General features: G+C 36.0%; 2 protein-coding genes across 3 annotated transcripts; both read right to left on the reverse strand.

Annotated features, from left to right (window-relative positions):
• Positions 1 to 4,044: 4,044 nt before the first annotated feature.
• Positions 4,045 to 14,892, reverse strand: LOC124402829 (cytochrome P450 2C20-like). The gene is made up of 9 exons (XM_046876117.1): positions 14,635 to 14,892; positions 14,014 to 14,176; positions 13,102 to 13,251; positions 10,596 to 10,756; positions 10,187 to 10,363; positions 9,200 to 9,341; positions 7,740 to 7,927; positions 6,627 to 6,768; positions 4,045 to 5,036 (listed from the first exon to the last, which is right to left on the reverse strand). The coding sequence occupies exons 1-9, from the start codon at positions 14,800 to 14,802 to the stop codon at positions 4,855 to 4,857; spliced, it is 1,473 nt and encodes a 490-aa protein (XP_046732073.1). The 5' UTR covers positions 14,803 to 14,892; the 3' UTR covers positions 4,045 to 4,854.
• A 3,754-nt stretch (positions 14,893 to 18,646) lies between these two features.
• Positions 18,647 to 23,889, reverse strand: si:ch1073-83n3.2. Of its 2 annotated transcripts, XM_046876894.1 has the most exons (6): positions 23,871 to 23,889; positions 23,573 to 23,668; positions 22,568 to 22,826; positions 22,179 to 22,212; positions 20,581 to 20,725; positions 18,647 to 20,309 (listed from the first exon to the last, which is right to left on the reverse strand). In XM_046876894.1, exons 2-6 carry the CDS (start codon positions 23,613 to 23,615, stop codon positions 19,957 to 19,959), a joined length of 834 nt encoding a protein of 277 aa, XP_046732850.1. In that variant the 5' UTR covers positions 23,616 to 23,668; positions 23,871 to 23,889; the 3' UTR covers positions 18,647 to 19,956. The 2 variants fall into 2 exon arrangements, with proteins under 2 accessions (XP_046732850.1, XP_046732849.1); XM_046876893.1 differs by lacking the exon at positions 23,871 to 23,889 and having other exon boundaries at positions 23,573 to 23,707.
• Positions 23,890 to 27,648: the final 3,759 nt, after the last annotated feature.

The following is a 27,648-nucleotide window of genomic DNA, read 5'->3' on the forward strand; positions in this document are numbered from 1 at the left end:
TTACATAAGCTGAGTTAATTAAACTATAGTCTTATAAAAATGATAATACAATATTATAGCCATATTACTTCATAGGTTGACCTGGTGGTCTAGTGGTTAGGATGGTGGTGACCGCTGCGGCCCGGGTTTGATCCCCGGTCAGGGAACCAACCCCAGCCATTAGGGTTGCACAAGCCCTAGTGCTGGTCCCAAGCCCGGATAAATGGGGAGGGCTGCGTTTATCTCAAGGATTAACCTTGAGATAAAGACTCTCCTTAAAGAGAAGAAGAGGGAGTTTAAAATCAAGCTGCTCCAGACCCACCTCTTTCTGTACTACTCTCAGATCACAGCCTACTCACAACACATCTAACCTATCCCCTCTACCTTGTCTTCCAGTCTCCACTCCCACCACTACATACTGCACCTTTCAGGAGCCCAGGTGAGGTTGGAGCCCAGATGGCATCAGCTTCAGGCTCCTTAAAACCTGCACAGACCAGCTGTGCGATATACTGTTGTATGTGTTCGGTCTAAGCCTAAAGCTGAGGAAGGTACCACAGCTATGGAAGACATCCTGCATGGTACCTGTACTAAAAATGCCTCGCCCCAAAAAAGTGACTGCAGACCAGTAGCACTGCAGACTGCATGCTAAGCAACCTGTCACCTGCATTAGTTCTTTTATGACTCTGATATCGTCGGTCTGCTCACGGGTGATGATGATAGGGAGTACAGAGGACTCCAGGACTTTTTGGACTGGGGCCAACAAAGCTGCCTCCTGACGAATGTAGAGAAAACCAAAGAACTGGTGGTGGATTTTCAAGGGCAATAACACTCTTCAATATCACCAGTTAACATTAATATAAAAGGGCACTGAGAGAGTTGATTTAAAAATACATGGGCGTTCATCTGAACATCAAACTGGACTGGACAGATGCAATTTACAAGAAGAGACAGAACAGACCCTTTTTGCTTTTGGAGTGCAGGGAGCACTACTGAAGACCTTTTTCGACCATGTGGTGGCCTCAGCCATCTTCTATGGAGTGGTCTGCCAGTGCAACAGCATCTCTACTGCAGACAGGAAAAAACGGACAAGTTGATCAGGAAGGCCAGCTTTAGAGGAGACACTGTAGAGGAGGTGGGAGAAAAGAGGATGGTAGCTAAGCTATCATCATTGCTGGAGAACGACTCTCACCCATGTATGAAACAGCTTCATCTCCTTCAGTAACAGACTTTTAAATCCAAAGTGTCTGAAGGAGCGACACCAAAGGCCTTATCTTCCTGCTGCTATTAGACGTTACAATTGGAGCTGCTCCCAGTGATTTAGTCACCATAATGCACATTATTGATACTGTTTTTAGTTTTTGTGTAACTGTGCAACAACACCATTTTAAACTGTTCAATATTATCTAGTGCAATTTGATTGTTTAATAGTGTAACCACTACAGTGTATTGTTTGTTTCTTTTCTTTTGTATCTATATACTGTACTGTGAAACCAACCCCAGCCACTCTTAGTGCAAGTCCCAAGACCGGATAAATGGGGAGGGTTGCATTAGGAAGGGCATCCAGCGTGAAAACGTGCCAAATCAAACATGCGGATGGCCCGTTGTGGCGACCCCTAATAGCAGAAGCCGAAAGAAAGTTACTGTATATATTTGTACTATGTCTCTGCTTTATATATGCAATTATTTTTTTATTTTTTTTGTAACATGAACATTTCCCTACTGTGGGACAAATAAAGGTATAACTTGTCTTCAATTTAATTCAATTCAATTCAATGAATTTTTATTTGTATAGCGTTTTTAACAATGAACATTGTCTTAAAGCAGCTTTACACAGATAATGTGGTGATAAAAAATGAATATGTTCTTTATAAGTGTAAGTTTGTCCATGATGAACGAGCCGGTGGCGACTGTGGCAAGGAAAAACTCGCCGAGATGGCATAAGGAAGAAACCTTTAGAGGAACCAGACTCAAGAGGGAACCCATCCTCATCTGGGTTGCACCAAATGTCCATTTATTGCAGATAAACGATGTTGCGGGGTACAGTGATGGTGATCAGAAGCAAACTGTAGTCCTGAGTCAGTGTAGCAGACTGTTGACATTAACTACAGTCCAATCTATCCTTAAAGCGCCCGTTCTTACTCCGGAATTTCAAGAAACCACCTAAGGCTTTAATGAGAAACCGTCCCAAGCTGCACAGAGTGGCCTGCAAAGAAGAGAACACTATCCAGAGGCAAGTCTGGGCGAAGTGGGAAGATCCGCAGAGGGAAGAGGGGCAGGAACAGTGGTCACTGGAACCTCAGGAGCATGTTTAACTCGACCAAGTCTTGTCTTGTCTTGTCTTGTCTTGGTAGCTTTTGCCTACAGAACCCTTTCCCCAGCTTAAAGAAAGTACTCAACTGTGTAAAGGGGAGCCTTGGCCTGTGTGTGGAGTGAAAAATGGAGGCCATATCTTTGGGTGAGACAATTTGTTCTGCAACCAGACCACCAAGCCCTTATTATGCTTTTTACATTCAAAGAAATGGGACGAGCTGGCTAGGTGGAGATCGCTAGGTGGTCATGCTATTCCTATAAAGTTGCATACCACCCGGGAAAAAAACATCAGCAGACTGCCTCTCTTGACTCCCTCTGCCTGAGGCGAGTGAAACAATTGAAGCAGAAATGATTGTCACTGTTTCACACTTATTTGCCTTGTCAGTTTCTAAGTTCACCTCTGCATCTGAGAACTGCCTTGAGAACTGCCAACTTCGTGTGCAGATAAAGAATGATTGCCCTATAAACAATAAAAATTCAGTAAAACAAGAACCTGCAACCTTTTTTTCACATCAGACATGAGCTCTCCGTGGAAGGTCTATTAGTTAGACATCTGCAATGGAACAAGACTTGCCAATTTAGCTCAAGAGAGACACCAATTTAATTCAATTTCAATTATGTTTTTTTTTATTTAATCTTTTAACAGATTTTAATGTACAGATGTAATCAGGAAAAGATGAAGCTAACACTGGATGGAAATTTGCTTGGTCCAGGCCGAATGACTGCCATTAATGGATTAATTAATTAAGTTTTCAACAGCATTGAGAAATTTTCAATTTCTGTATGGTCAAAATGATTTGAAGTCCTGGCGTGACCTCTGGTGGTGAAATAGCACACACCTGGCAGCCCATCCCTTTCTCTCCTTCTCTTTGGAAGTATATCTTCATGTGTGAAACAATAAACTTTGGAACTTCTCTCTGAAAGCTGACTCGTGTGTTTCATTGAGACTTCCCTGTATACATAGGAAAGCAGAAATGGAGAGGAAATGCTGAATTCAAGGGTATCCTGTCCAGGCGACAGAAGCAGCAGAGGATAAAACACTTCCTTACACTAACAGTGCAGCCTCTTACATCATTTTCCTGACAAACCTTTGACACACCCTTCACAAGCAACAGTGCAGCCTCCCAAGCCAAATTCATGGATTTGGCCCATGGCCTGACCTCATACTTAAGTTTGCTAACATGGCTCCCTAAGTCATTCTCCTGCCTGAGGACAACAGTGAGGCCTTAAAAAATTAAGCTCCTAATGGAGGTCGATGGCACAGGCTTCCAAGTCATGCTCATTCCAGAGGGTTGACAGTGTGACCTCCCACAACCCTCTAATGCCAGACGTTGACAGCATGGCTTCCTAAGCCATGTTTCCAAAAAGAGGCAGACAGAGTGGAACCCTACGCCCTGCTGTAAGGCAGATGACACGGCCTCCAAAATCCTGCTTCTGCCAGAGGCTGATGGCACTACGTCCCAAGACCTGCTGCTGCCAGAAGCCAACAGCATTGGCATTTCCAGCATTCCTGTCTCAGTCCTTTCACATGCCCTAGGCAAACTCATCTCATCCCTACTACCAGACCCCACTGACTTGTCGCTGAGTCACATGATTATGGAGCTATGTTTATTCTGTCATGTTCTGCCTCCACCCCTGTTCTGTTATCGGTTGATCAGTTTGTGTTTACATTCTAATGCTTAATACTCAATTTATAGTGTACAGCCAATAAACCCCATAACCCAAATATACTAATCATTCACATTCCGTTCACAATGACATTTTAATTATTTATTTATTAATCATATTAATATAAGAGTAAAAACAACATTCAAACTACAAAGCTGTGTAACTATCAGCTGTTTAACTTTAGCAGATTGGTGGTGTTGAATTTAGCAATGGTATTGATGAACATGATGATTTTAATGATGATGAACAGTGGCTTATATATAAACAGTTCAGCCTAAAAAATAAAAACTGACACCCAGAGATGCTGATAAATATGCAGGTCCATATGGAATTAATGACCTGGAGTTCTAAAAGCAAGCAAATATTGTAGCTTTGTTTTGGTTGATATACACTATATGAACAAAAGTATTGGGACACCTGACCTTTCCTGCTATATGAGGTTTTCTCCAAACAGTTACCACAAAGCTGGAGACACAATTGTATGGGGTGTCTTTGGATGCGGTATAATAAAATAACACAGATGTCCACAAGCTCACTCCAAAATCTAGTGGAACATCTTCCCAGAAGAGTGGAGGGGATTATATGAACAAATTGGGACTAAATGTTGAATGCGATAATGATGCTGCAAAATCTTCTAAGATTGCTACTTACATAGGTGGCTCTGGATTTAATTAATCTCATGGGTCAAAAGAGATGTAATGAAGCTGTGTGTCTGTGAGATGACCACCGCTCAGAATACAATTTTATTAAAACCAATCTGTTTTCCTTCCCAAATTGTCCACTTGCTTTCATGGCTTGCATTTCTTTATCTGCAATTGGAAAATCTAATGGGATTTGGAAGTTCTTTACATTATATCTAATGGGATTATGTCTGTCAGCCTACAGTAATGTTGTAGTTCAGCGGGGGGTGGCGATAAGCTGGTATTTGCGTGGCAGGTTGGCAAAGCCGCTGGTTTCAGGAGTGGAATCAATGCTCTCAGGTCCTCCAGGTGTGGTAAAGGTGAAATGTTGCAACAGAGACACCAGGAAGAGAAACAGTTCCATCCGTGCCAAAGACTCACCCACACAGGCCCTCTTCCCTGCAGGAAAGACGGACAATTCAGGTTAGCATCACATACTGTAACACTAGCCACGTTTACATTTACACTTTTTTGGCATTTTGATTAAAACTCTCTGATTAAAAGATTCATTTAAATTAATTAATTAAAGTTAATTGTACATTTGAGACACAAAAAATGCATTTTGTGTGCATGCCATTCTGTAGATTTGTCCTGGTCATATTCTTAAACTAGCACTAACACTGTATATACAGGTTTACAGAAGACAGAGCCTGTTCAACAGTCATTTTCCACAGTGGAGACACTAATAGATCTTTAATTAAAGCTCTGTATCAATTGCAGGTTGATAAGAACTGTCAGAAACTTCCAAAAGCTCAGCTTTAACTTTAGGTTTAGCTTTCTCTTCATTGGAAATCTAAATGTATCTGCAAAATAGGGTATGCATATCTATATACATGTAAAAACATTTCCTAAGACGGTAACCAATATCTGACAAGATCACACATATCTTGCCTAGGCTTTCGAAAACACTCGGTTAATAATCAGCCTAAAATCATGAAAACACAGTCTTTTATAAAGACGCATACATGTTCCTTTTTTATATGCAAGACATTAGATAAAAGGCAAAAACATAAGAATTAATTTCAATTTTATTTTATTTGTAAAACGAGTTTACCAATAGACATTGTCCCGACTTGGACAGTGAACGACTGAAAGAAAGTTCTGTGGACAGAAGAGTCCAAATTTGACATTTTTTATGTTACCAGACCGCATTACAGCCACAGTCCAACATGAAGGTGAAAGCTTAATGGTTTAGGTTTTTTTGGAGAGGGGAAGTTTGGAGATTTATTCCAGGTGAAAGGGATATTAAACTAACATGGCTATTATTATATATTTAATCACAATTCAATTCTGCCTAAACTGCAGCTTAATGGAACCAACTTCACTATACAACAAGACATTGACCTGAAGCGTACCTCTAAGCTCTCTGAGCATTATTTAGAGAGCAAACAGTTGGCGAGAGTGTTATTTATAATGGAACAATCTGCCCAGTCACGTTACCTAAATTCTATTGATCTGGGATGAACTGGATTGCAAGGTTAGAAAGAAATATCCAGCGAAGGACATCTTTTGCAAGTTTTATAAGAGGCATGGCAACATATTTTAGCTGAAAAGAATTGTCTGGATGCCAAGTGTGTTATTTATGCTAAAGGAGGATTTTTCAATGGAGCAAAGAAAAAACATTTAACATCTGCTTCCTTTTTATATATTTATTTGGTCACAGGAAATCTTCATGTGATTAAATGACTGAGTTTTTTTTGCATATAAACTAAAGGAACATGCATGAGTTTCTTTAAAATGATATAAATAAATAAATAATGATAGAATATTGACATTGATAAAATCTATAGATATTGTATAAGCTTACAATAAACACAAACTGATTATATACACCTTGTATGAACAACTTAAGAAAGTGGATTTGGATTTCTTCCTAATTAAGGACTAAGTTTTGTACCTTTCTAAATTTTGAATCTACATAGGAGTAGTCTGATTAATCATAATGTGTGTATGTTAAACTGTGAAAAGGTAAATAATGACTGTTCTCACCTGCAGAAAAAGGCATGAAAGCAGGGCTCTTTTTAAAGTTGCCATTTTTGTCCAAAAAATGTTTCGGGTCAAATGTCCATGGCTTCTCCCAGTGTTCCTCATCCCTCAGAACAGAGTGAAGCAAGGGTAAGATTACTGTGTCCTGCAAGGGATTTAAAATATTAACCAAAACTAGTGAATTTAGTGGATCTAAATAAAGTTTTCTTAAAAAACAATTTAATCAATTGGGACAGAGCGACCAACAGGAAAATACAAGAAAATAAAGGAATGCATTTATTGAAATGATCAGCTATGCAGTCAGGAACTGCCTGCTAAAGCAGCAATTAGAAAAAACTCAGCTGAATGGTAAGAGATCACATGATCCAACAGTAACGTGCAGTTAACAATAAAAAAAAGAATAATAATAATAATAGGACAACTAATTGATCTTCTGCTGCTCTAAGCAAACTATTAACATTATTTGTAAAATTTGACAGCTAAATGCAGGCCTGTGCAATTGTGCGTTGTGTTTTTTCAAACTGTTGAGCTCATTTTTCATTTTTAAGACTTATTAAGTGATAACACAACCTCGCATACACTAATGTTAAATTGTGGCTCTGATAATCTAATCTAATCTACAGCTATTAGATACAATCATGTAAAATCACTAGATGGATTTTTCTGCTTTATAACCTTAAGGATCTTGAAAGAGTTGATCCGATTCGACAGTGTATACACTTTTCTATGCATAAATGTTTAGTGGAATTATAAACTTTTCAGTGCTGTGGTCACAAATTTTTCAGAGTACAATATAGTTAACAGACTGCTGAAAAAACATCACAGAATTCAGTTAAGACTTTTGTCTTTGTGTCTAAATGATAACCCAAAATTTTTGCCAAAGGTCTTTAAGAAAATATCAGTGTTTGGTCATTTTTCATATCAGTCAAATTGCATTTATTGCATTTATTGATGAAGCTACATCAATCCTAGTAAAAAAATTATTCATGGACTGCACCGCATCGTTTTTGGTATGTTTGTGCTCGAGAAGTTCCACAAGTTTGCTTTTTGTGTGCTATAAGTAACAACTTAAAAAAGTAAGTGGTTTAAGTAAAACATGTATTTATTCATCATTACCTTTGGAATTGTGTAGCCTCTGAATGTAATTTGATGTGTGGTGTAATGGGGAATATTAAGCGGCACAAGATCTATATAGCGTTGCACTTCATGGATCACTGCATCAGTAAATGGGAGGGACTTCCTGTCTTCCATATTAGGACTTCGTTCTTGTCCAATCACAATGTCAATCTCTTTCTGCATTTGATCTGAAAAAGTGGGCAGGGATTCAATAGTGTGTACAGTATGTATGCAATGATGCAACTCATATACAGGCATAACTTTATGGCCACTAATCAGGCATAACATTATGATCAGATTCCTAATATTGTGTTGGTCCCCCTTTTGCTGTCCCTTTTACTGATCCGTCGTGCATTAACAGCATTAACTTTTTCAGCAAATTGAGCTACAGTAGTTTGTCTGTTGGATTGGACCACACGAGCCAGCCTTCGCTCCCCACGTGCATCAATGAGCCACGGCCCCCCATGACCCTGCCGCCTTTGAAGATAAAATGTTCACTTGCTGCTTAATATATCCCACCCTCCAGATGCCTTGATGAAGAGATAATCAGTGTTATTCACTCACCAGTCATAATGGTATAATGTCATAACGTAATTATGTGTATCGTATCGCACCGCTTCTTGATAGGGTAAATTGTATCGTATCGTATTATATCGTATTGTTGGTAACTGCTTCAAATGTATCTTTAATGTATCGTATATGCATATAATATGCATATAATAATTTGTTCATTTGCATGTGGTTTATGTTAATATCTTATACTATAAATCACTACTTTGCCATAAAGGTTTAGATATTGCCTTTTTTGCACTTTCTTGCATTTACTATGGGAGTAAATAACTTTAATTTTAATTACGTTTCACTTCAAAAAATGAATAATAGAATATATTTTTTAAATGTGACTTTTTAGATAAGTAGGTGAATCACTCTGATAGACTGTCACACAAACCCGAACATTTATTCAGCGACCACCCACTTTTTAGGAAAATCATGCAGGAAAATGTGATTACAGTGATCAGAGTTTTAAAATTAGGGAATTTGTAATACAGGTTCCAACTGAGAAGGTTGGAACCAAGGAAACAGGATTATGGGAGTTAACACAAAACACATCTAACCTGGATCAACCTGGATTTTTTTTTATTATCTGCAAAATCTGTAAAGGTGACCAGGTTCTAAAATACTCCAGCAATCACATTGGCATCAACAAACAAAGTAAAAAAAACATGTAATTTTTCCTCTTTCTGATGTTTGAGGTGATCATTAAGTGAAACTCATGACTAGTTACTGCCACATGATTGGCTGATAATTGCATGATCAATCCATATTAAGAAACAAAAATGTAACTTTTCATTGCTTTATGTATGTTTTTAATGTAAAATATTTCTTGAAAACTCAGATTGACTATATATTTTTATATATATATATATTTATCGTGCAAACATGTTCTTCAATGGTCTTACCCTGTATTTCAGGATGCTTGATCAGTAACATCAAAGCATATCTGAGCGTAGTGCTGGTGGTCTCAGTCCCAGCCAGGAATAAGTTTAAGACACTGGCTATCAAATTTTCTTGATGAAACTCTGAATTGGGATTGTCTTTTTCCTGTTTGGAGAAAGAAATATTGCATGTGGGTAATCAATGTAGCAATACAAGAAATCAATTTGTATAAGCAATTTATCATATAGAACGCATTAACTAGAGCCATATTTAAAATAGGCTACATAAGTTCAGAACTTCTGGTAAAGATATTCATATTCTGCTACACACTACTTTATGCTATTAATATTCATATACAGAAGGTATTGATTTTAAAACCAAAATTCAAATTCAAATAAGAAAAAAGAAATGACAAAGAAGAAGAAATGACTGAAAAAAGAGTATATTGCATGAATACATGAATATGCTAATTATCACATTCTCTTACGGTTGATTAATTATGCACACAGCTATGAGACACAAAATCTACTAAAAGTCACGATTTATCAGTCATACTGTAATTAGATTATTTTAATTAATAAAATAACGACAATGTTTTTGTACATGCGATGTAGTTGAATGCATTGAAAACCTGCTGATGGTTTAAAAATATTATATTGTAAGTAACCAAAATCTTGCAGCTCACTTAAAAATAAAAAAAAAGCAATGTCTCCAATTTAGAGGCCCTGCATGTTAAATTCTTTTTATGCACTTTGAAAATAGTAAAACTATTAGCACTGTCATTATGTTTGTCATGTCTGCCCCACTTAAAACTAATTCCAATGTTATGTATTTGGGATGGATCTAATCCACCACTTGCGCCAAAATTCTGCAAGAAAAACGAACTCAACTCAGAACATCAGTGTTCAATTTTGGAGGAGAAATGCTTCATCATTAGATCGATATATGTAGCGAATTTTAACGGTTCAAACTAGCAATAAAAAAGCACTGTAGTATAAACGTTTGCTTACCTGGCTGAGTCGGATGAGGAAGCAATCGATGAAGTCTCTTGGGTTGTCTGGGTCCAAATTTTCATTGTGTTCTTGTACTTTGCCCTTAGAAAAGGCCCTGACTTCATCCACATCTTTGAAAATTTGATGATGCTTCCCAGGAAGTGCATGAAGCACAGTTGGAAAGATATTATACAACTGCAAAATAAGAGAAAAAATTCATTTGAAAATGTCTAATATCACCTTTTTGGTAGTTGGTTATAACAATAATTGTTTTTTTTTTAGAATTGTACTTCATGTTATTGTATGCTATATTATAATAATTTAGAAATGGAAGATGGAGCATCATTACATTTATTATTTTCACAAGGATTTGAAGGTCTGCATGAATAGTCTCAGCAGTTTCTTTAATAATCCTATCATGTCATACCTGTCCCCCTGTGCTGCTGCCAAACGTCAGTACTCCATTGATGACTTGAAGCAAACGTAGAAAGTTATGGTCTTCATAACCGAAGCGTTGGCCAAACACCAATGCACAGATAATGTTGGATACAGCTCTACTCAGGAAGAATGTGCAGTCAAATGGGGCAGCTACAGGAAGTAAACACATGTAAATAAGTCTTAGATTTTTGTCATACTGTTGATTGGTGCATTCCAGTCAAAAGGCAGCAATTTTGGGCACCATTTGGACTCCACACTCTACACTATTGACTAAAACTAGACTTATGCTTGGACATCAGGCTTTACTATTTATTTGCAAGAGTTCAATCCCTTCCAGAGCTGTAAAGAGTCACTAAAAATCCTTCTTGAGTAAAGTATAAATGTTACCGCAAAACTTACTTCATTACAAGTTAATTCAAATATGACTTAAATTCTTAGAGTAACTGATTTTAACAGTACTTGAGTATTTTACTCATATTGAACGTACACTCAAAGGTGCACTAATCCTAAAATCCAAGTTAGTGAAAAGCCAAATTTGTGAGGTTTTATTTTTTTTTTTATTAAAATTAATATGTTCACTTCAACACTTCATTAAACAAAAGCAACACAACAGTCTCTTCAACAATAATATTGTCTCATCTGCAAAATTAAAATGTGGCGGTCATTGCCAGTTAAAATGTAGTGGAGTAAAAAGTATATATATTGAATCATAAATGTAGTTAAGTAGAGAGTAAAAGTTGCTTATATCTTTGATACCCAGTAAAACTAGATGAACCAAAAAAAAAATTAAGTACAGTAATGGAGCACATTTACTCAAATGCTTTACACCACTAATCCCTTCTTTACACGTCATCAACTGAGAATAACAGGACCTCTATGAGATTAGAATTATTGGAAACTAATTATTCTATTTTTATTTAAACTAAAGTTACTAAAAATGCCATTCACCCAATTTTTTATCCATTTGATTGGAATAATTAACCAATATTTGGTCTGTTGAAACTGACATGAATTAGGCCACTTACACTTAGTTTCTTTCATGGCATCCAGCAAGTGTCTGCTCTCCTCCTGTATCCACCCCTCCATCCTTTTGCGTCCCATTCCAAAGTCCCTCAGAGTAGTGAGTGCAAACCTCCTTAACTGACGCCAACGCTCTCCATTACTGATAGTTATACCTGAGAGATGAAGAAAGTGTTGGTAATATGACAATGAATCCTATATATAACAATGAATCACATACAACCCTAATTCCAAAGAAATTTGGAACTCTGTGTAAAATGAACAGTGTTATATACCATTTTATAAACAACAATTTATAGACACATTTTTGCAGATTGGTGAACCTCTGCCCCTCTTTACTTCCTTTATACCCCATCATGTAACTGGCTTATTGCCAATTAACCTAATTAATTGAAAATGTTCCTCCAGCTGTTTCTTTAATAATCCTATCATGTCATACCTGTCCCCTGTGCTGCTGCCAAACGTCAGTACTCCATTGATGACTTGAAGCAAACGTAGAAAGTTATGGTCTTCATAACCGGAGCGTTGGCCAAACACCAATGCACAGATAATGTTGGATACAGCTCTACTCAGGAAGAATGTGCAGTCAAATGGGGCAGCTACAGGAAGTAAACACATGTAAATAAGTCTTAGATTTTTGTCATACTGTTGATTGGTGCATTCCAGTCAAAAGGCAGCAATTTTGGGCACCATTTGGACTCCACACTCTACACTATTGACTAAAACTAGACTTATGCTTGGACATCAGGCTTTACTATTTATTTGCAAGAGTTCAATCCCTTCCAGAGCTGTAAAGAGTCACTAAAAATCCTTCTTGAGTAAAGTATAAATGTTACCGCAAAACTTACTTCATTACAAGTTAATTCAAATATGACTTAAATTCTTAGAGTAACTGATTTTAACAGTACTTGAGTATTTTACTCATATTGAACGTACACTCAAAGGTGCACTAATCCTAAAATCCAAGTTAGTGAAAAGCCAAATTTGTGAGGTTTTATTTTTTTTTTTTATTAAAATTAATATGTTCACTTCAACACTTCATTAAACAAAAGCAACACAACAGTCTCTTCAACAATAATATTGTCTCATCTGCAAAATTAAAATGTGGCGGTCATTGCCAGTTAAAATGTAGTGGAGTAAAAAGTATATATATTGAATCATAAATGTAGTTAAGTAGAGAGTAAAAGTTGCTTATATCTTTGATACCCAGTAAAACTAGATGAACCAAAAAAAAAATTAAGTACAGTAATGGAGCACATTTACTCAAATGCTTTACACCACTAATCCCTTCTTTACACGTCATCAACTGAGAATAACAGGACCTCTATGAGATTAGAATTATTGGAAACTAATTATTCTATTTTTATTTAAACTAAAGTTACTAAAAATGCCATTCACCCAATTTTTTATCCATTTGATTGGAATAATTAACCAATATTTGGTCTGTTGAAACTGACATGAATTAGGCCACTTACACTTAGTTTCTTTCATGGCATCCAGCAAGTGTCTGCTCTCCTCCTGTATCCACCCCTCCATCCTTTTGCGTCCCATTCCAAAGTCCCTCAGAGTAGTGAGTGCAAACCTCCTTAACTGACGCCAACGCTCTCCATTACTGATAGTTATACCTGAGAGATGAAGAAAGTGTTGGTAATATGACAATGAATCCTATATATAACAATGAATCACATACAACCCTAATTCCAAAGAAATTTGGAACTCTGTGTAAAATGAACAGTGTTATATACCATTTTATAAACAACAATTTATAGACACATTTTTGCAGATTGGTGAACCTCTGCCCCTCTTTACTTCCTTTATACCCCATCATGTAACTGGCTTATTGCCAATTAACCTAATTAATTGAAAATGTTCCTCCAGCTGTTTCTTTTTAGTAAGACTTCTATTTCCAGCCATTTGTTGCCCTCACCTAACAACAGAATGACCATTTATTTTCCTTAAATTGGTATATTTTCACAGTTTAAACATTTGATAAACCCCTGGAACAACCAGGGTGCAATATACACATAATCAACAAACTCAGATTGAATGTATACATCCTGTGTTTTAAACAAGTAAAAAAAATCTTACTTTTATTTTATTTACTTTTATATTCATTTGTATTTTTGTGACATCCTGTATTTTGTGACAATAAATATTACGAGTTGAAAAACTTTTACTTTCTACAAGAGCACTTAAGAATCTTTTTTGGATATATACTTCCAGATTTCAATAAATCATTCATATTTTGGTGTAACTACTATTACTCTTAATATCACAATTCAAAAAGCTCCTGGTATGTAATACATCTCTGGTTTTGGGTTTGTGGAATACCAGATAGTGAAAAAATTTTAGTATCTTGTGTCATAAAGGACATTTTGTTTTCTTACCGTAGCCTTTCAGCAGTTGTTGTACAAAAGGTACAGGGGCTCTGCCAACAAAATCATCTGCATTGTCAACAAGGGCTTCTTTCACTGTGTCATAGCCCACCAGAACAAGGAATCTCTGGGGTCCCAGATACACCGTCATCACAGGACCATATGTCTTACTCCACTGTTAAAGAACATAGAACAAAAGTATTATCCATTTAAAAATACTAATTTCTCTGCTATTTTAATTTCCCTGCTTGAAAACTGTAGCAAGTACATGAAATAATGTCAAGAGAACAAGATCCTTAGAAATTATGCAACATTTAACAAATAAGGAAGGAACACAACACCATGGAGTTTTGGATTTTACCTTGAAAATCACATCTAATTCATTTTAGTTCAATGCTCCTTTCTTCTTAAATTAATGTCAATACAAATAGATTCTTCATAATACCTAAAATGTTTCACAAAAAAAAAAAAAAAAAAAAAAAAAATTAGGACTTCTTTTATAAAATCTCCAACAAGGTGGTTTAAAAAATGAATATTCAATAACTATGTAATGAATGCCCAGTGTAGGTACTACTGAATAACTGAATTGTGGGAAATATATTTAATTAAATTGGGGGAAAAATCCCTGATTACCTTTAGAAAAGTTTTAAAGGGTGCACGGTTGTCCAATGTTAGAATATTTCCAACTATTGGCAAAGCTGTAGGTCCTGGTGGTAGATTATGTGGCTTATTCCTCCCTCTGAGCACTATGAACAAAGCTATTACTAAACCCAGCAACAGAAAAGTGCTGAAGGGATCCATAGTTTTTACCAAAAACAATATTTGCTCTGTTTTGAGTTTAACGTCTGTTGCTTGTTTTTGCAAAAAGCATTTTGACTTTGAAACTTGCTGAGTTTATATAATACCAGGAAATAGGAGGGGCTGAAAAAAATTAACCCTGTGCTTATCTACAGCACACATGAACTCCTGAATGGGTCTATCCCACTGATTAAAGAAGAGAGAGATACAGAGTTTGCATAACATTGTATGTTAAGTACATAATCATCTAAAGAGATATTCATCTAACTATAAATAACATGTTGAGGTTACTGAACTGTATTTAAACAATGCATTTAAAATGCTGAATGATAGTTTAAAATTACCTATAACCTGCATGTACACTATATTGGGCCAAAAGTATTGGGTCACCTGGTCATTAGTATGGTATGTGGTTTTTGATCATTGCATTCCACATTTAGTCCTAATTTGCTTTTCTAATTCCCTCCACTCTCCTGGGAAGATGTTCCACTTGATTCTGGAGTGTGCTTATGTATATGTGTGTTCATCAGCCACATGAGTATTACAAAAGGCAGGTATTGATGTTGGTGAAGAGGCCTGTGCAGTCAGTGTTCAAATTTATGCCAAAGGTGTTCAGTAGGGATGAGATCAGAGCTCAAGATCTTCCCTTCCAAAGCATGTAAACCAGATCTTCAAGGAGCTCACTTTGTGCACAGGAGCATTGCCATGCTGGAACAGGTTTGTGCAGTAAATGCTACATTTTATTATAGCGCATCCAAAGATGTCCTGTACAAATGAATGCCTCCAGTTTTGTGGTAAGAGTTTGGAAAAGAAACACATATAGCAGGACAGGTCCGGTGACCCAATACTTCTGGTAATATATATATTTATATTATATATTATATATATAGTATAGTGCGATAGTTACTTTGGCAATCTAATCCTATATTTGTGGATCTTTTTGTTTTTTGCTGTGTTTGACCTGCCATAATTATTTAAAATTATGTTAAGATTTAAATACAATATGATTGTATATAATATCACACTTTAATAAATTCTCAGAACGTAAATCTTAAGATTATGTGATGAACTGAATCTTCTGTTTCTTAGAAATAATTACCCTTAGGTCGCTAAAAAACAAACCTAGGTGCCTTTAGTCAATCAGCTTTTAGCATACATTTTAAGCAAGCGATATTGATTAATCATTATCTTTAACATGATCATAATCAGCAAGAGAAAAACAACAACAAATATTTATGTATATCTAAACACTACAATTAGAAACTCTTAGCATTTAAAACAGGATTTAGTTTCTGATTTTTATGTCAAATGTGTAGCTTTTTACATTTTCATTGTCACTTCAAATTGCTCTGATAATAGAAAACTTGTAATAGGCATAAAACTATATTATATCTGCAAGAAATAGTCATTAATATATGAGATATGTACATTATATTTGCATACTTATTTACATTGGATATTATGCAATGAATATACACACATATATAACTATAAATATATTGAAAAAATATTTACTGAAAAATATTTTAAGATATAATTTATTGTATATGCTTTGAATGTACAAGTTTTGTTTTTTTTCAATAGTTCAGCTCTTAGTATTGGTTGCTCCACTGAAGATTTTCTGAGGGCATATACATTAAAATAATGTTCTTGTCAGGACAATGAGTCAGAGGCAGATGCAAGTGCAGATGAATATTTAATTAATGCAATATACAATTATGAACAAAGCAAACTAGAACATATACACAAACACAGCGAAGTGCAATGGATGCTAAACAAATGAGAGATCTTAAATACTGGTGCTCATAAATATGATTCCAGTTTTTGTAATATCTTGTGAGGAGGATGGGGAATGCAGTCTGATGCCGTTTTTTGACACTTTAATTATGAACACAGGAAGTATCAAAGCAACTGAACTAATAAATTTAGGCAAGCAATGGCTTTAGGAGGCACTATTTTTTGGGGGGAAAGTGCTTGGACCCCTTTGACCCGTTTTTATTTGGCAATGGTATGAGTCAAGAGTCAATATATGCTTTAGTATATTTTTGTCATGGTTACAAAAATTGTCCTAATGTCATCCATTATCAGGACACTTACTCCTCTAAAATGCATTTAGGTTTAAGAAAATGGCACAAATCGGTCAGAAAAACTGTTTGTTCCTACTGGATGAATGTCACACATACATCTGATCTCTGTGCTCCATTTACAGATATCAAACAATGAAATGAACAGATATAAAGATTACTACAGTATTAACACTGCTGTATGTGATTAATGTGTGATACCTCTTGCACAATTAAAAGACAGATAAATATCCTCCTTTAGACAGACCACCAGTTATATTGTTTTATATTTTATTGCACCAGCCAACTTTGTATTCACTTACTCACACACACACAAACAAACACACACACACACACACACACACACACACACACACACACACTGTGATTTAGGTCAGGTCATATTGGGATAAAATTCTGTGCACAAAAACAGAGCAGAAAAATCCATAAGATTCTGGGTTAAAGTATTTTTTGCAATAGAAATGTTTTAAAAAATAAAAGTTAAAAACAAACTCTGTGCAAAAAAAGTGTATTATAACTTATTAAATCAGGTATAAATTGCAGTAATTTATAAAATCGCCATTCATCGCCATATTCATTTATTTCGCTCTATAGTATAGTATAAAGGGCAGTTAGCTGAAGGTACAGGCAGGAGCCTCAGAACATAAATAACAGTTTGAGCAATTTTGTAGTGTTATCACTGAGCCTGTAGCATGACAGTGCAGATAAACACACCACCTTATTTTGTATAACCTAGCAAGTCAAAAAAACTATTGGCTGGAATGAGATCTCAGGGAATTGTCTCAATTAAATAGGGTGGATATCGATAGTATGAATTTAACATTATTTAGATGGCAAACTTCTCTTAAAGGAGAAAAACAAACAAAACAGTGTATAGCAGGGGTCACCAAACTTTTTGAAACTAAGAGCTTCTTCTTGGGTACCGATTAATGTAAAGGGCTACCAGTTTGATACACACAGTTTGATCTGAAATAACAAATTTGCTTAATTTACCTTTTATTATATGTTATTATTAATAATTAATGATATTCATCTATGTGAAGACACTAATCATGTTAATGATTTCTTATAATAATTATCAACACTGATTTAACAAAGTAGGAAACAGCTATTTTTAGAAAAGGCCCACGGGCTACTCATGTGGTTCTTAAGGGCTACCTGGTGCCTGCGGGCACCACGTTGGTGACCCCTGGTGTATAGGTTTACAAGCTCAAACAAATTTTTATAATATTCATTTTATTGTCGATTCATTGTCTAGCTTCACTCAGGCTGCAGTGTTTCACAACCTGACTGCTACACTCTCAGAAAAAGTAACTTGCCTTTTGTATACGTTTAATTTTCTTACCTTAGAAAAGTGAATGTAATACAGTAATCCCCTGTTTATCGCGGTGGTTCCGATACCGCCCGCGATAAACGAAAAACCGCGATAGACGGATGCCACCCCAAAAATGCTATTTTATGTATACAGTACTGTACTGTATTACATTTTACTTCATTTTATAATCAATAATTATATTTTTATTAATACATTTAATTCTTTTAACATAAAACTCCCAAGGTTTTGGTCTATCGTGCTATCCGCGAGACCATTTTGCTATCAGCCAAACAAATGAGTTATGTGGCAAATGCAATTCGGTGATAAACAGGAGGCACCCGATTCTAACCATGGTAAAGCAGGGGATTACTGTACACTTCTGAAAACTCATTTAAGGTGTATTTATTGTAGGAATTTAAAAACCACACGATATGGAATGAAGGTGCAAAAGATGATTTATTAATAACGTTTTTTGCCTGCACTAGGTGTCCATCTAGGTAGTGAACAAACTCTGAACCACCTGGGATACAAAGTAGTCCCTTGGTCCCTTTACCACTACTGAAACTCAGGTTAAATAATTCCTGCTGACATTGAATTTGCTTGCTCATTGTTCTCATTTAGTTGTGTTCAATGTTGGTAAATTAAGTCCAAGTCCATGTTATATAAATGGCATATGCATAATTAGTGTCAGGTTACGCATGTGCTTGAGTCCAAGTCCAAGTGAGTGGTTTTGAAGTTCACCTTCCTGTTTGCCTGTATTATTTTTCAAAATGTTAAAGTTTTACAATAATGTCTGGACCACTGGCTTTAACAAAAGCATGACAAATAAATAAAAATAAAACTTTCTAGATATAATTTACACGTAATTGTGGGCTACCATATACAATATATTTAAACTTGCTAATTTTACTATTTTGAACATTAATGCTTTAAAAAAAAAAAAACAATGGTTTTGTTCATACAGTGTGTTCTCTTGTTAAGCAAACATACTGAGACTAAGCTGCCTAAACCTTATCTGTTATGATTTCAGATTATTCTAATAGACAGTAATTAATAATTTTACCAATAGAATAGTTCAGTCCTTGGGATAAACAGTGTCTAAGAATATGATAACATTTAGAGCATTTGGCAGACACCCTTATCCAAATCGACTTTCATTTATCTCAGGCATACAGATATAGGGTTAAGGGTCTTGCTCAGTGGCCCAGGAGTGGCAGCTGGGTGTGGTTGGGATTTGAACTCACAACGTTCAGTTATAAAGTCTAATTCTATAACTACTATGCTACCATCTCCTCATATGATGCTCTCTCTTCTATTGTCCCCCAAATCCCTTCATTAGTGTCATATTTAAGTACACAACACTGACCTCAAGTGTTGTAGTTTTTTAATGCATTTCCCAAAAATATGAATTTTTCAAAAAGCCATGCAGTGGTCCTGGGCTTAATAATCCCACTCACTGAATCCAATATAACACTAGAAAAATGCAGTGTAATAGAGCAATTGTAACTCAACCCCATATGTTTAACTCATCCCTGCATGTGTATCTTCTGAATAGTTCTTAAGTCCTGAGGACTGAATACTGAAATTAACGTCTCACTTTGGCTTTAGTAAGCTCAGTGTTTCAAGAACAATACATTTTAACAAAAATGTAAAGCTATATAGCACAAACCATTTGCTGCTTTCTAGTGAAGAAGCTAAGAACATATAGAACCATAAACACAAAAAATACAAACTTTTTTCCAGAACTACTGTAGGACATCAGAAAGTAAATCCTCCACAGTCAAAAGCATCGAAGTCTGAGTCGCCCTCAAAGTCAAAGCTGTTATAATGAGGCGAGTCGACGGTCTCGGCGCAGACGTGGTGGTAGGATGCCTCTCCTCCAACCTCTGGAAAACCCATTGAATGGGTGATCTCAGGTGCTTGAGCAGGAACATTTGAGGAGCCAGAACAGGTACTTAGGTAACCCAATGCTGATGAGGCAGCAGCCCCGCCCATCAGTAAACAGACTGCCCTGACAGCACGCACATCACTGCTGTTACCATGGCGCAGGCAGTTGTTGGAGTGAAAGCGCAGAGACTGGGGGCTTTGGTCTTGGCGTTCACATATACTACCTAAAAGATACAAAATGCAATTCTAAATGGTGTAAAATATAGAGCTGATGAAAGACAATACACATAACAAACTAGGCGATACACAGTTATTTTTATAACTGGAACCCTACAAAAGAATTGTAACAAAAAATTTATATTCATAAGAGTATTTCTCTTTCTTAACACCATGTAATATGTGAAAATATAATTAACATTCAATATTTCATTTGCTTTTTTATTGTTTTTTGGAATTTAATGATACATTAAGCTACAGCACTACATTGAAACCCACCTCTGCTTCTAAAGGAGCTCTCTCTGGATTGGGTACGTGGAGACTGAAGCTCTTTCTCGGTGGGTGTGTCTGGCAGAGAACCTCTGTCTGTGATACAGGGGGAGATGCTTTGTTGCCGCTTCAGCAATGATGATGATGATGCACTCTAAAACAGAAACAGGCACTGATTATGCCTCAATTACACAAAATACTGGTGGTCTAGTGGTTAGGATGCGGCGCTCTCACCGCTGCGGCCCGGGTTCGATCCCCAGTCAGGGAACCAACCCCAGCCTTTAGGGTTGCACAAGCCATTGCACTCTTAGTGCCAATCCCAAGCCCGCATAAATGGGGAGGGTTGCGTTAGGAAGGGCATCCAGCGTAAAAACGTGCCAAATCAATGCGGATCATGAATACGGATTATCTGCTGTGGTGACCCCTAATGGGAGAAGCCGAAAGAAATTTTTACTGAACTTAAAAAGATGAGTTTTCTACTGTAAAGTTATAGTCCCTCCATTGTAAGCCTTCCATACCAGATATTACATTTACACTGACACTGTGTACAGTAGGTGTAAAGATAAGTTGACGTTTCTAAACCAACAGTTACATTGAGGTGTGTAAAAACCTACATTTGCATGTGAAAGCTGACTTAACTGTAGTTTTAATAAACTTAACAAAAATGGGCTGCAAGTAACAATAATTACAAAGTACACCTGTATGGCATCTCCTAAATTGAGCAGAAAATGTATGCACAAGGACATTTTACCTAATAAAATGACCACTGAGAATCATTCAAATCAGTTTTTATTAATTAAAAGTACAATTACATTTTGTATTTTGTTGATTATATCTACTGTTACAAGTCACAAGTTTGTATTAAATTGAAAATTATATTACTCATTCACACATATCTAAATACAATTTTATTGTTATAGTGCTTTTAACAATGAACCAATGTCCTAAAGCAACTTTACAGAAATCAAATATAAATTTTCAATGTATAAATTAGTCTCAAATTGTATCCATAAGCTTTTCCCTAATGAGCAAGCCAGTGGTGGCAATGCCACGGAAAAAACTCTCTGAAATGGTATAAGGAAGAACCAGTGAGAGAAACCAGACTCAAAAAGGAGACATATCCTCATCTGGGTGTCACCGAACATCCATTCATCATAGTTCCATCATTGTTAAGGTTATTAACTGTTCACTGATGGAGACTCGAGTTTGAAACTGTTCATTGTGATCGTAGTCCTGAATCAGATTATTGTGCTACAATGCTTTAGATAAATATAATAATATAAATAAAAAACATCAGGTCAGAGGATTTGTGATTTGTTGCTTCTCTGCAGCAAACTGTGCAAGAAAATGTGAGAGTATTGATGTTTATAGTTGATATAAATGCACATTATATAGACTTTACCCAAATTTATAGATAATTATTTCCATATATATTTGTGAGCATGAAAGATTTTGTATAAAAAGTAAATTTTTTATAATTATATCCAGATTTGAAAGTCCTGGACTGATATTGATCTTAAAAATGAATTTGATTCACATAATAATGAAGATGTTACAAACTGGATGAGAATAGAGGTTTTTGAATGATTATAGAATTAAAGACTCACCTCTTTAACCTTCTTTATTATCTTCAGCCATTGGCTGTGGGAAAAAATCAATAAATAATCAATTAAACAAGGCAGCTGATCAGATTGCAACACATTTTCTATGGTTTGGTTGAATGTAAATTTCTTAGACAATTACTTATACATTTTACTTGTGGACATAAACATTAATAATCTTATCCAAGTCAGAATTAATTCTATTTATTACTCATTAATCATTTTTTTATATATAATTTTATAATTTTATAAACAAACAATAAATAGTCTATTTCTATATTTTTTTTCTTTTTTTTTTTAGTTTTAAGGTTTTGTGCAATTTTATTTCCATACACAGTGTTAAAGTTTTTACAAAGAAACAATTTAAAAAAATCATTTTACTTGCTCAGACTGACCTGCAGTCATCAGGGTTATCAGAGAGCAGCAATATGAATTTGTTTTGGGGCAGGATGAGAGCAAAACAGCAGTCCCTACGCCCTCCTGGAGGCAAACGGGGCAGGTCCAAGATCTCTTTGCCTTCTACAATGGACTGACAGTTGCTCTGTAGCACCACCACCTGTTCTGGTGGAGAATCTGCATCTTTGCACAGCATCAGCCTGCCTTCTGCAGTCAACACCACATACTTCTCTTTCCACTGCTTAAACATGAAGCCTCCTGAAATAAATATATGTTTATAAATACAGTATGTACATATGGATATGATAGATGATAAAATACAATAGAGCTTGCTTTTATAGGAAAATAATCAAGGCAAATATTACTTTTTTCACCATGTAATATTAAGAATACAACATTTTTGTGGTATAAACTGTGATATTCTTTTTTTAATATTTCTACCCCCCTTTGGGATAAGCATTGAAACAACTGCTGGGTGAGATAACCAACTATATCAGTCAGGTTGCTCTTAGATAGGAGCTATCCAACTTCTAGCTAAAACACTTTCAAAGATATAGATTAACAGCAAAATGTTGATAGGTGAGAGTCTGCTCTGTTTTTTAGGGATTATTGAGGTCCCAGCCAGGATTAGATATAGTCGAGGAGCCTACGTGACCTACGATTTATTACGACTTGGAAACACAACAAAAAAGATCTGTTTAGAAACGGATCACAACCTAAAAGTTTAAAAGTGTGGAACAAGAATAGTGGAAATGTGTTAAAGACATTTAATGGTTTATTATTAGCTGGAAAATGATTAGATTTGACTAAAATCATGGTTTCAAACTATTTAAATTATATATAGGTGTGTTTTTAATTAAATATATGGATATATTGTAGATTTAAATTTTAGAATACTTCTTGAGAATTTTGTGTACATTTGTCTACTATTGCTGTTAGAGTATAAAAGAATTACTAGAAATGTTTAATACTTCTTAGTGTCAAAGGATAAAGTGTCATCTTACCATATTTCTTCAGGAAGCCTCGTTGCACTCCAGCTGTGGTCATATCTACACCCAGTCAATGATTTGCAATACAAACAGCCAAAATGTCTGGATTTTCTATCAATTTGTATGCGAGAGAGAGAGAGAGAGAGAGAGAGAGAGAGAGAGAGAGAGAGAGAGAAATAATCCCCACACATTTAGGGCAATCCAGAAATCAGTAAGCAATCCATGAAGCATGATGGGATTGCTGACCTCGCTTCTGAGAGCAGAGTAAAGCATTATTTATATAGTCTATAATAATGATGATTATAATCATTACCCAGAGTGATTTCATCACACTTGCAGTAAGTAAACTCAACCAAATGTAAATTAATTTTCCATCTCTTTTCTCCATCTCTAATCAGCCCATCCAGGAACATGCTGGACAGTGCCCAATGTCCACAAACTTTGCTTATATAAAAAAATTACCTATAATCTAATGATTATACACAGCATGAAGTTAAAATGTGTCCTCTGTCAGTTTAAGATTACAGTGTTTGGGATTGATATTCTGCTACTTTCATGAATTTGACTAGGCTCTACTTATCTGAACCTAAAAGGGCGTACGTTATCCGTTACTCCATAATATTAATTGTTTCATTGTCAAATGTCAGACAGAGACTGGCTTGGTGTAAAGGATTACTGCTTAATCAGTCTGCCTCCTAGTGCTGTTACATAACCCCTAATCTGGATGTCCACAAAGAGCTGGTGAGTTCTTCTAGAAAGATCTTTTATGGGAGCAACAGGTGTTTATTAAAATCAATGAGAAAACAGAGGATTTGTTGTAGAAACTAATATCTTAAGGATTTCTGTGACCTTAAGGGTTTACTTTTTCACGTCTATTCATTCATATACCCATCCACCTTTTCAAACATGTATCTACTGATCTACATACACATACACCACTCCAAACATCTATCTATCGGTCAATCTGTCCTTCTGTCCATCCATCCATCCATAGAGAGGATTGTCAGGGATTGCATGTACTGCTCATTTATCAATAGAAGCTTCCAGAATGTATCCAACAAAATCTACTGCAGACCTATTTTGCAAGTGCTTTTTCATGTTTATATCGACAGTCATTTACTGTGTACATGCAATACCCTGATGCAACAATTGATATTATTTGCCATATTATAGAAGGAAGCCATTTGTTGAGATCTTGTCACCAACCATGTTGGTACATTTGTATTACAGATATACACATAACCAAATAATACTTTTGTGGTGGACCTCCCCTTGGCACAACAATGATACTGGCATGGTAATATATTTTATTGCACTTATTTCCTAAGGTTTATACACATCATGTTCAAAGCTGTATCTACTATTTTTCCAAAATCTAGTCTCTCATTGGATGTATTTGTGTTCATCAGGGAAGAGTACAAATCTGATGACTGCAATTGGTGTTTTAATATGTAATCAGTAGGTTCCAATCAGTGTTATTAAACAGTTTAAAACAGTGCTCACCAACATCATCCTCAAAACACAACATGACATTGAAAAATATGAGCTAATACATGCCAATACATTCTCTGTCTTAATGAATACAGAATGAATACGGACCTAAATCCTACATCTATCATTAACCTAAAGACCTTTATGTAAATGTAATGCACTGACAAACACTGTTGTGTAAAATCATTGCATTTCTTTTTGCAAGGATTTATTGTGCAACGTTATTAAATATTCAGCTAAAAAAGTGTTTTTCCATTTTAATAACATATGAACAGGGTGTATATGCTGTATATCCTGTATACAAGCACAACATATAATGCATTAAAAAACGCACAGCACACTGGGTGGCAAGCGCATGACAAGAGCACTGTTTGAAAATGTAAATGATCTGAAGAAGGTGATAATGGTTTAGAGGGGGAAGAGGGGACTATTTGACCACCTGGGGAATGAACCTGTAAGTGTCTAGTCTCAATGGCTGTACTTTTTGGGTTGTGCCAGACAGGAGCCCACATGAGGGGCGAAATGGGTTAACAATGATTGTGGCCTTATTATCTGTAATAGTCAGCCATTACTGAACCATTACTGAACCTAACCGGAGCCCATTTTCAGCTGTAGTTTTTGTTTTCTACCACAAGTGGGCAGTTGTTTAAACCAACAAGGGTGTCAGATTACCCATGACTCTTTCTGCTGCCTGCCTTTGTGTATTTTACTATTAGTGTATTACACACACACACACACACACACACACACACACACACACACACCACACAGTCATGAATATGGGAGCTAAATTACTAAGTGACAGTGTGCAGGCATCACCACTTCATCTAGTAAAATAATACACTATTAGACTTAAAGCTGCAACTGCTAACTAAAATAATCCAAATTTCCCTTTTTTTCACAAGGAAAAATTATTGTAAATTATTAATTTACTCTATTAAATGGCAAAGCACAATGCAAATTGAACATACATTTGGAAAAAGACCAGCAAAATTGTGTTTTTCTGTAATATTGTAATATGTATATGATTCAAAGTTCACCAATATTATAGGTGAATTAGCAAGCACTCATTTCAGGCCTCTTCTTAACACCTTTCCAGTGAATTTAGAATAACATGTCTGTGTCATTGCCAGTGATGCGATCGAGGCCTGTTTAACCTGTTTTAGCTCTTTTATTTTTTCATGTTCAACTCCCACGTCAGCATTCTGCCTTCGATAAAAAAATGTCTCACATTCTCCTAATTGTATTTCTTTTCTCTTTCCCCTCTCAGTTGTGCTCCCCCCTCATCTCTCTGTCTCTGCATGTATCTATGGTGGTGTCTGAGCTCGATTCCTTGAGCCCTATTGAAAACAACGGCACACAATGGGTTCTTTCTCAAATGGGATCTGTCTCCATTAAAGACCCTGGGAACACACTGCTATCCCCCTACAACCTCCACTTAAAGGGCTGGTATGCTGTACAACCAGGCAACCTATAACAACAGCGAACAATTTCTAGGAAATAAGCAAATCTTCAGCAAAATAAAATGCACGAAGGGCCCATGAAGTCATCCCCCAAACCTCTGCCATAGCAGGCAACCCTCATCTACATCACATAATCTCTTGCTCCTTTGCTCTGGTCTAAACAACGTCTGAATCAGCTGTACTTAGACATAGCAATGAGAAAACATCAAAACAATGCATGGCAAGGTCCACGTGTAAATACCAGCATCACAAGCATGGATATTATGTTTCTGTGTTTAAATGTACTACTGTCTCTTCATTTTTACTTCTGTGTATGATTGTCTGGCTGACTGACTTTAGTGGAATTTTAAAAAGAAATCAAAAAATTGTTTAGATATTATATATTCGCATATAAAACCTAGAGGCTTTTGGAAGGTTTGGCTTCACTGACACAAATGTGGGTTTGTCTGTGTGGATGTTTTTCTGGTGGTTACTTAGAAATGTTTAAGATTGCAATCACTTTTGTTTTGTTCTGACACCTTTTTATTCAGCAATTTGTATTACAGTAACTCTTCTGTGGGATTGGGCCAGACAGGCTAGCCTTTTGTTCTTATGGGGATCTCAATCTTGGACATCCATGATCATGTTCAAAAGTTGTCTTTCCTTGGGTGATTTTTGGTAGGAACTAACCACTGCATTCTGGGAACAGCCCACAAACCTGCCTTTTTGTAAATGCACTGACCCAGTCATTTACCTATCATAAGAGTCACTCAGATCCTTACACTACATCTTTAGCTTCTAACACGTCTACTTCAAGAAATTAATGTTTACTTGCTGTCTAGTATATCCAGGTGCCACTGTAATGAATTTTAATAATCACTGTTATATTCAGAGATATTTATGTAATGGCTGATCAGTTTAATCAATAATAATTTATAATATTTTAGGATATAAAAGTAGTTTTAAGGTGAAAAATGTGTTTTAAGAGTGCCACATTGTCACACAAAGCATTGTTGCTGCCTTACTTCTATAGGTGATGTGATCCTGAATTTTGCATGTTCTCCTCATGACTGCATGACTTTCTTCCATGTTCCTTTCTCCCAACTTGCCAAGAACATGGCAGGAGGTGCATAGATTGCCTTCAAAAAGTCTATAGGT

This window comes from Silurus meridionalis, chromosome 20, assembly GCF_014805685.1.
Source record: "Silurus meridionalis isolate SWU-2019-XX chromosome 20, ASM1480568v1, whole genome shotgun sequence".
NCBI classification, from domain to species: domain Eukaryota; kingdom Metazoa; phylum Chordata; class Actinopteri; order Siluriformes; family Siluridae; genus Silurus; species Silurus meridionalis.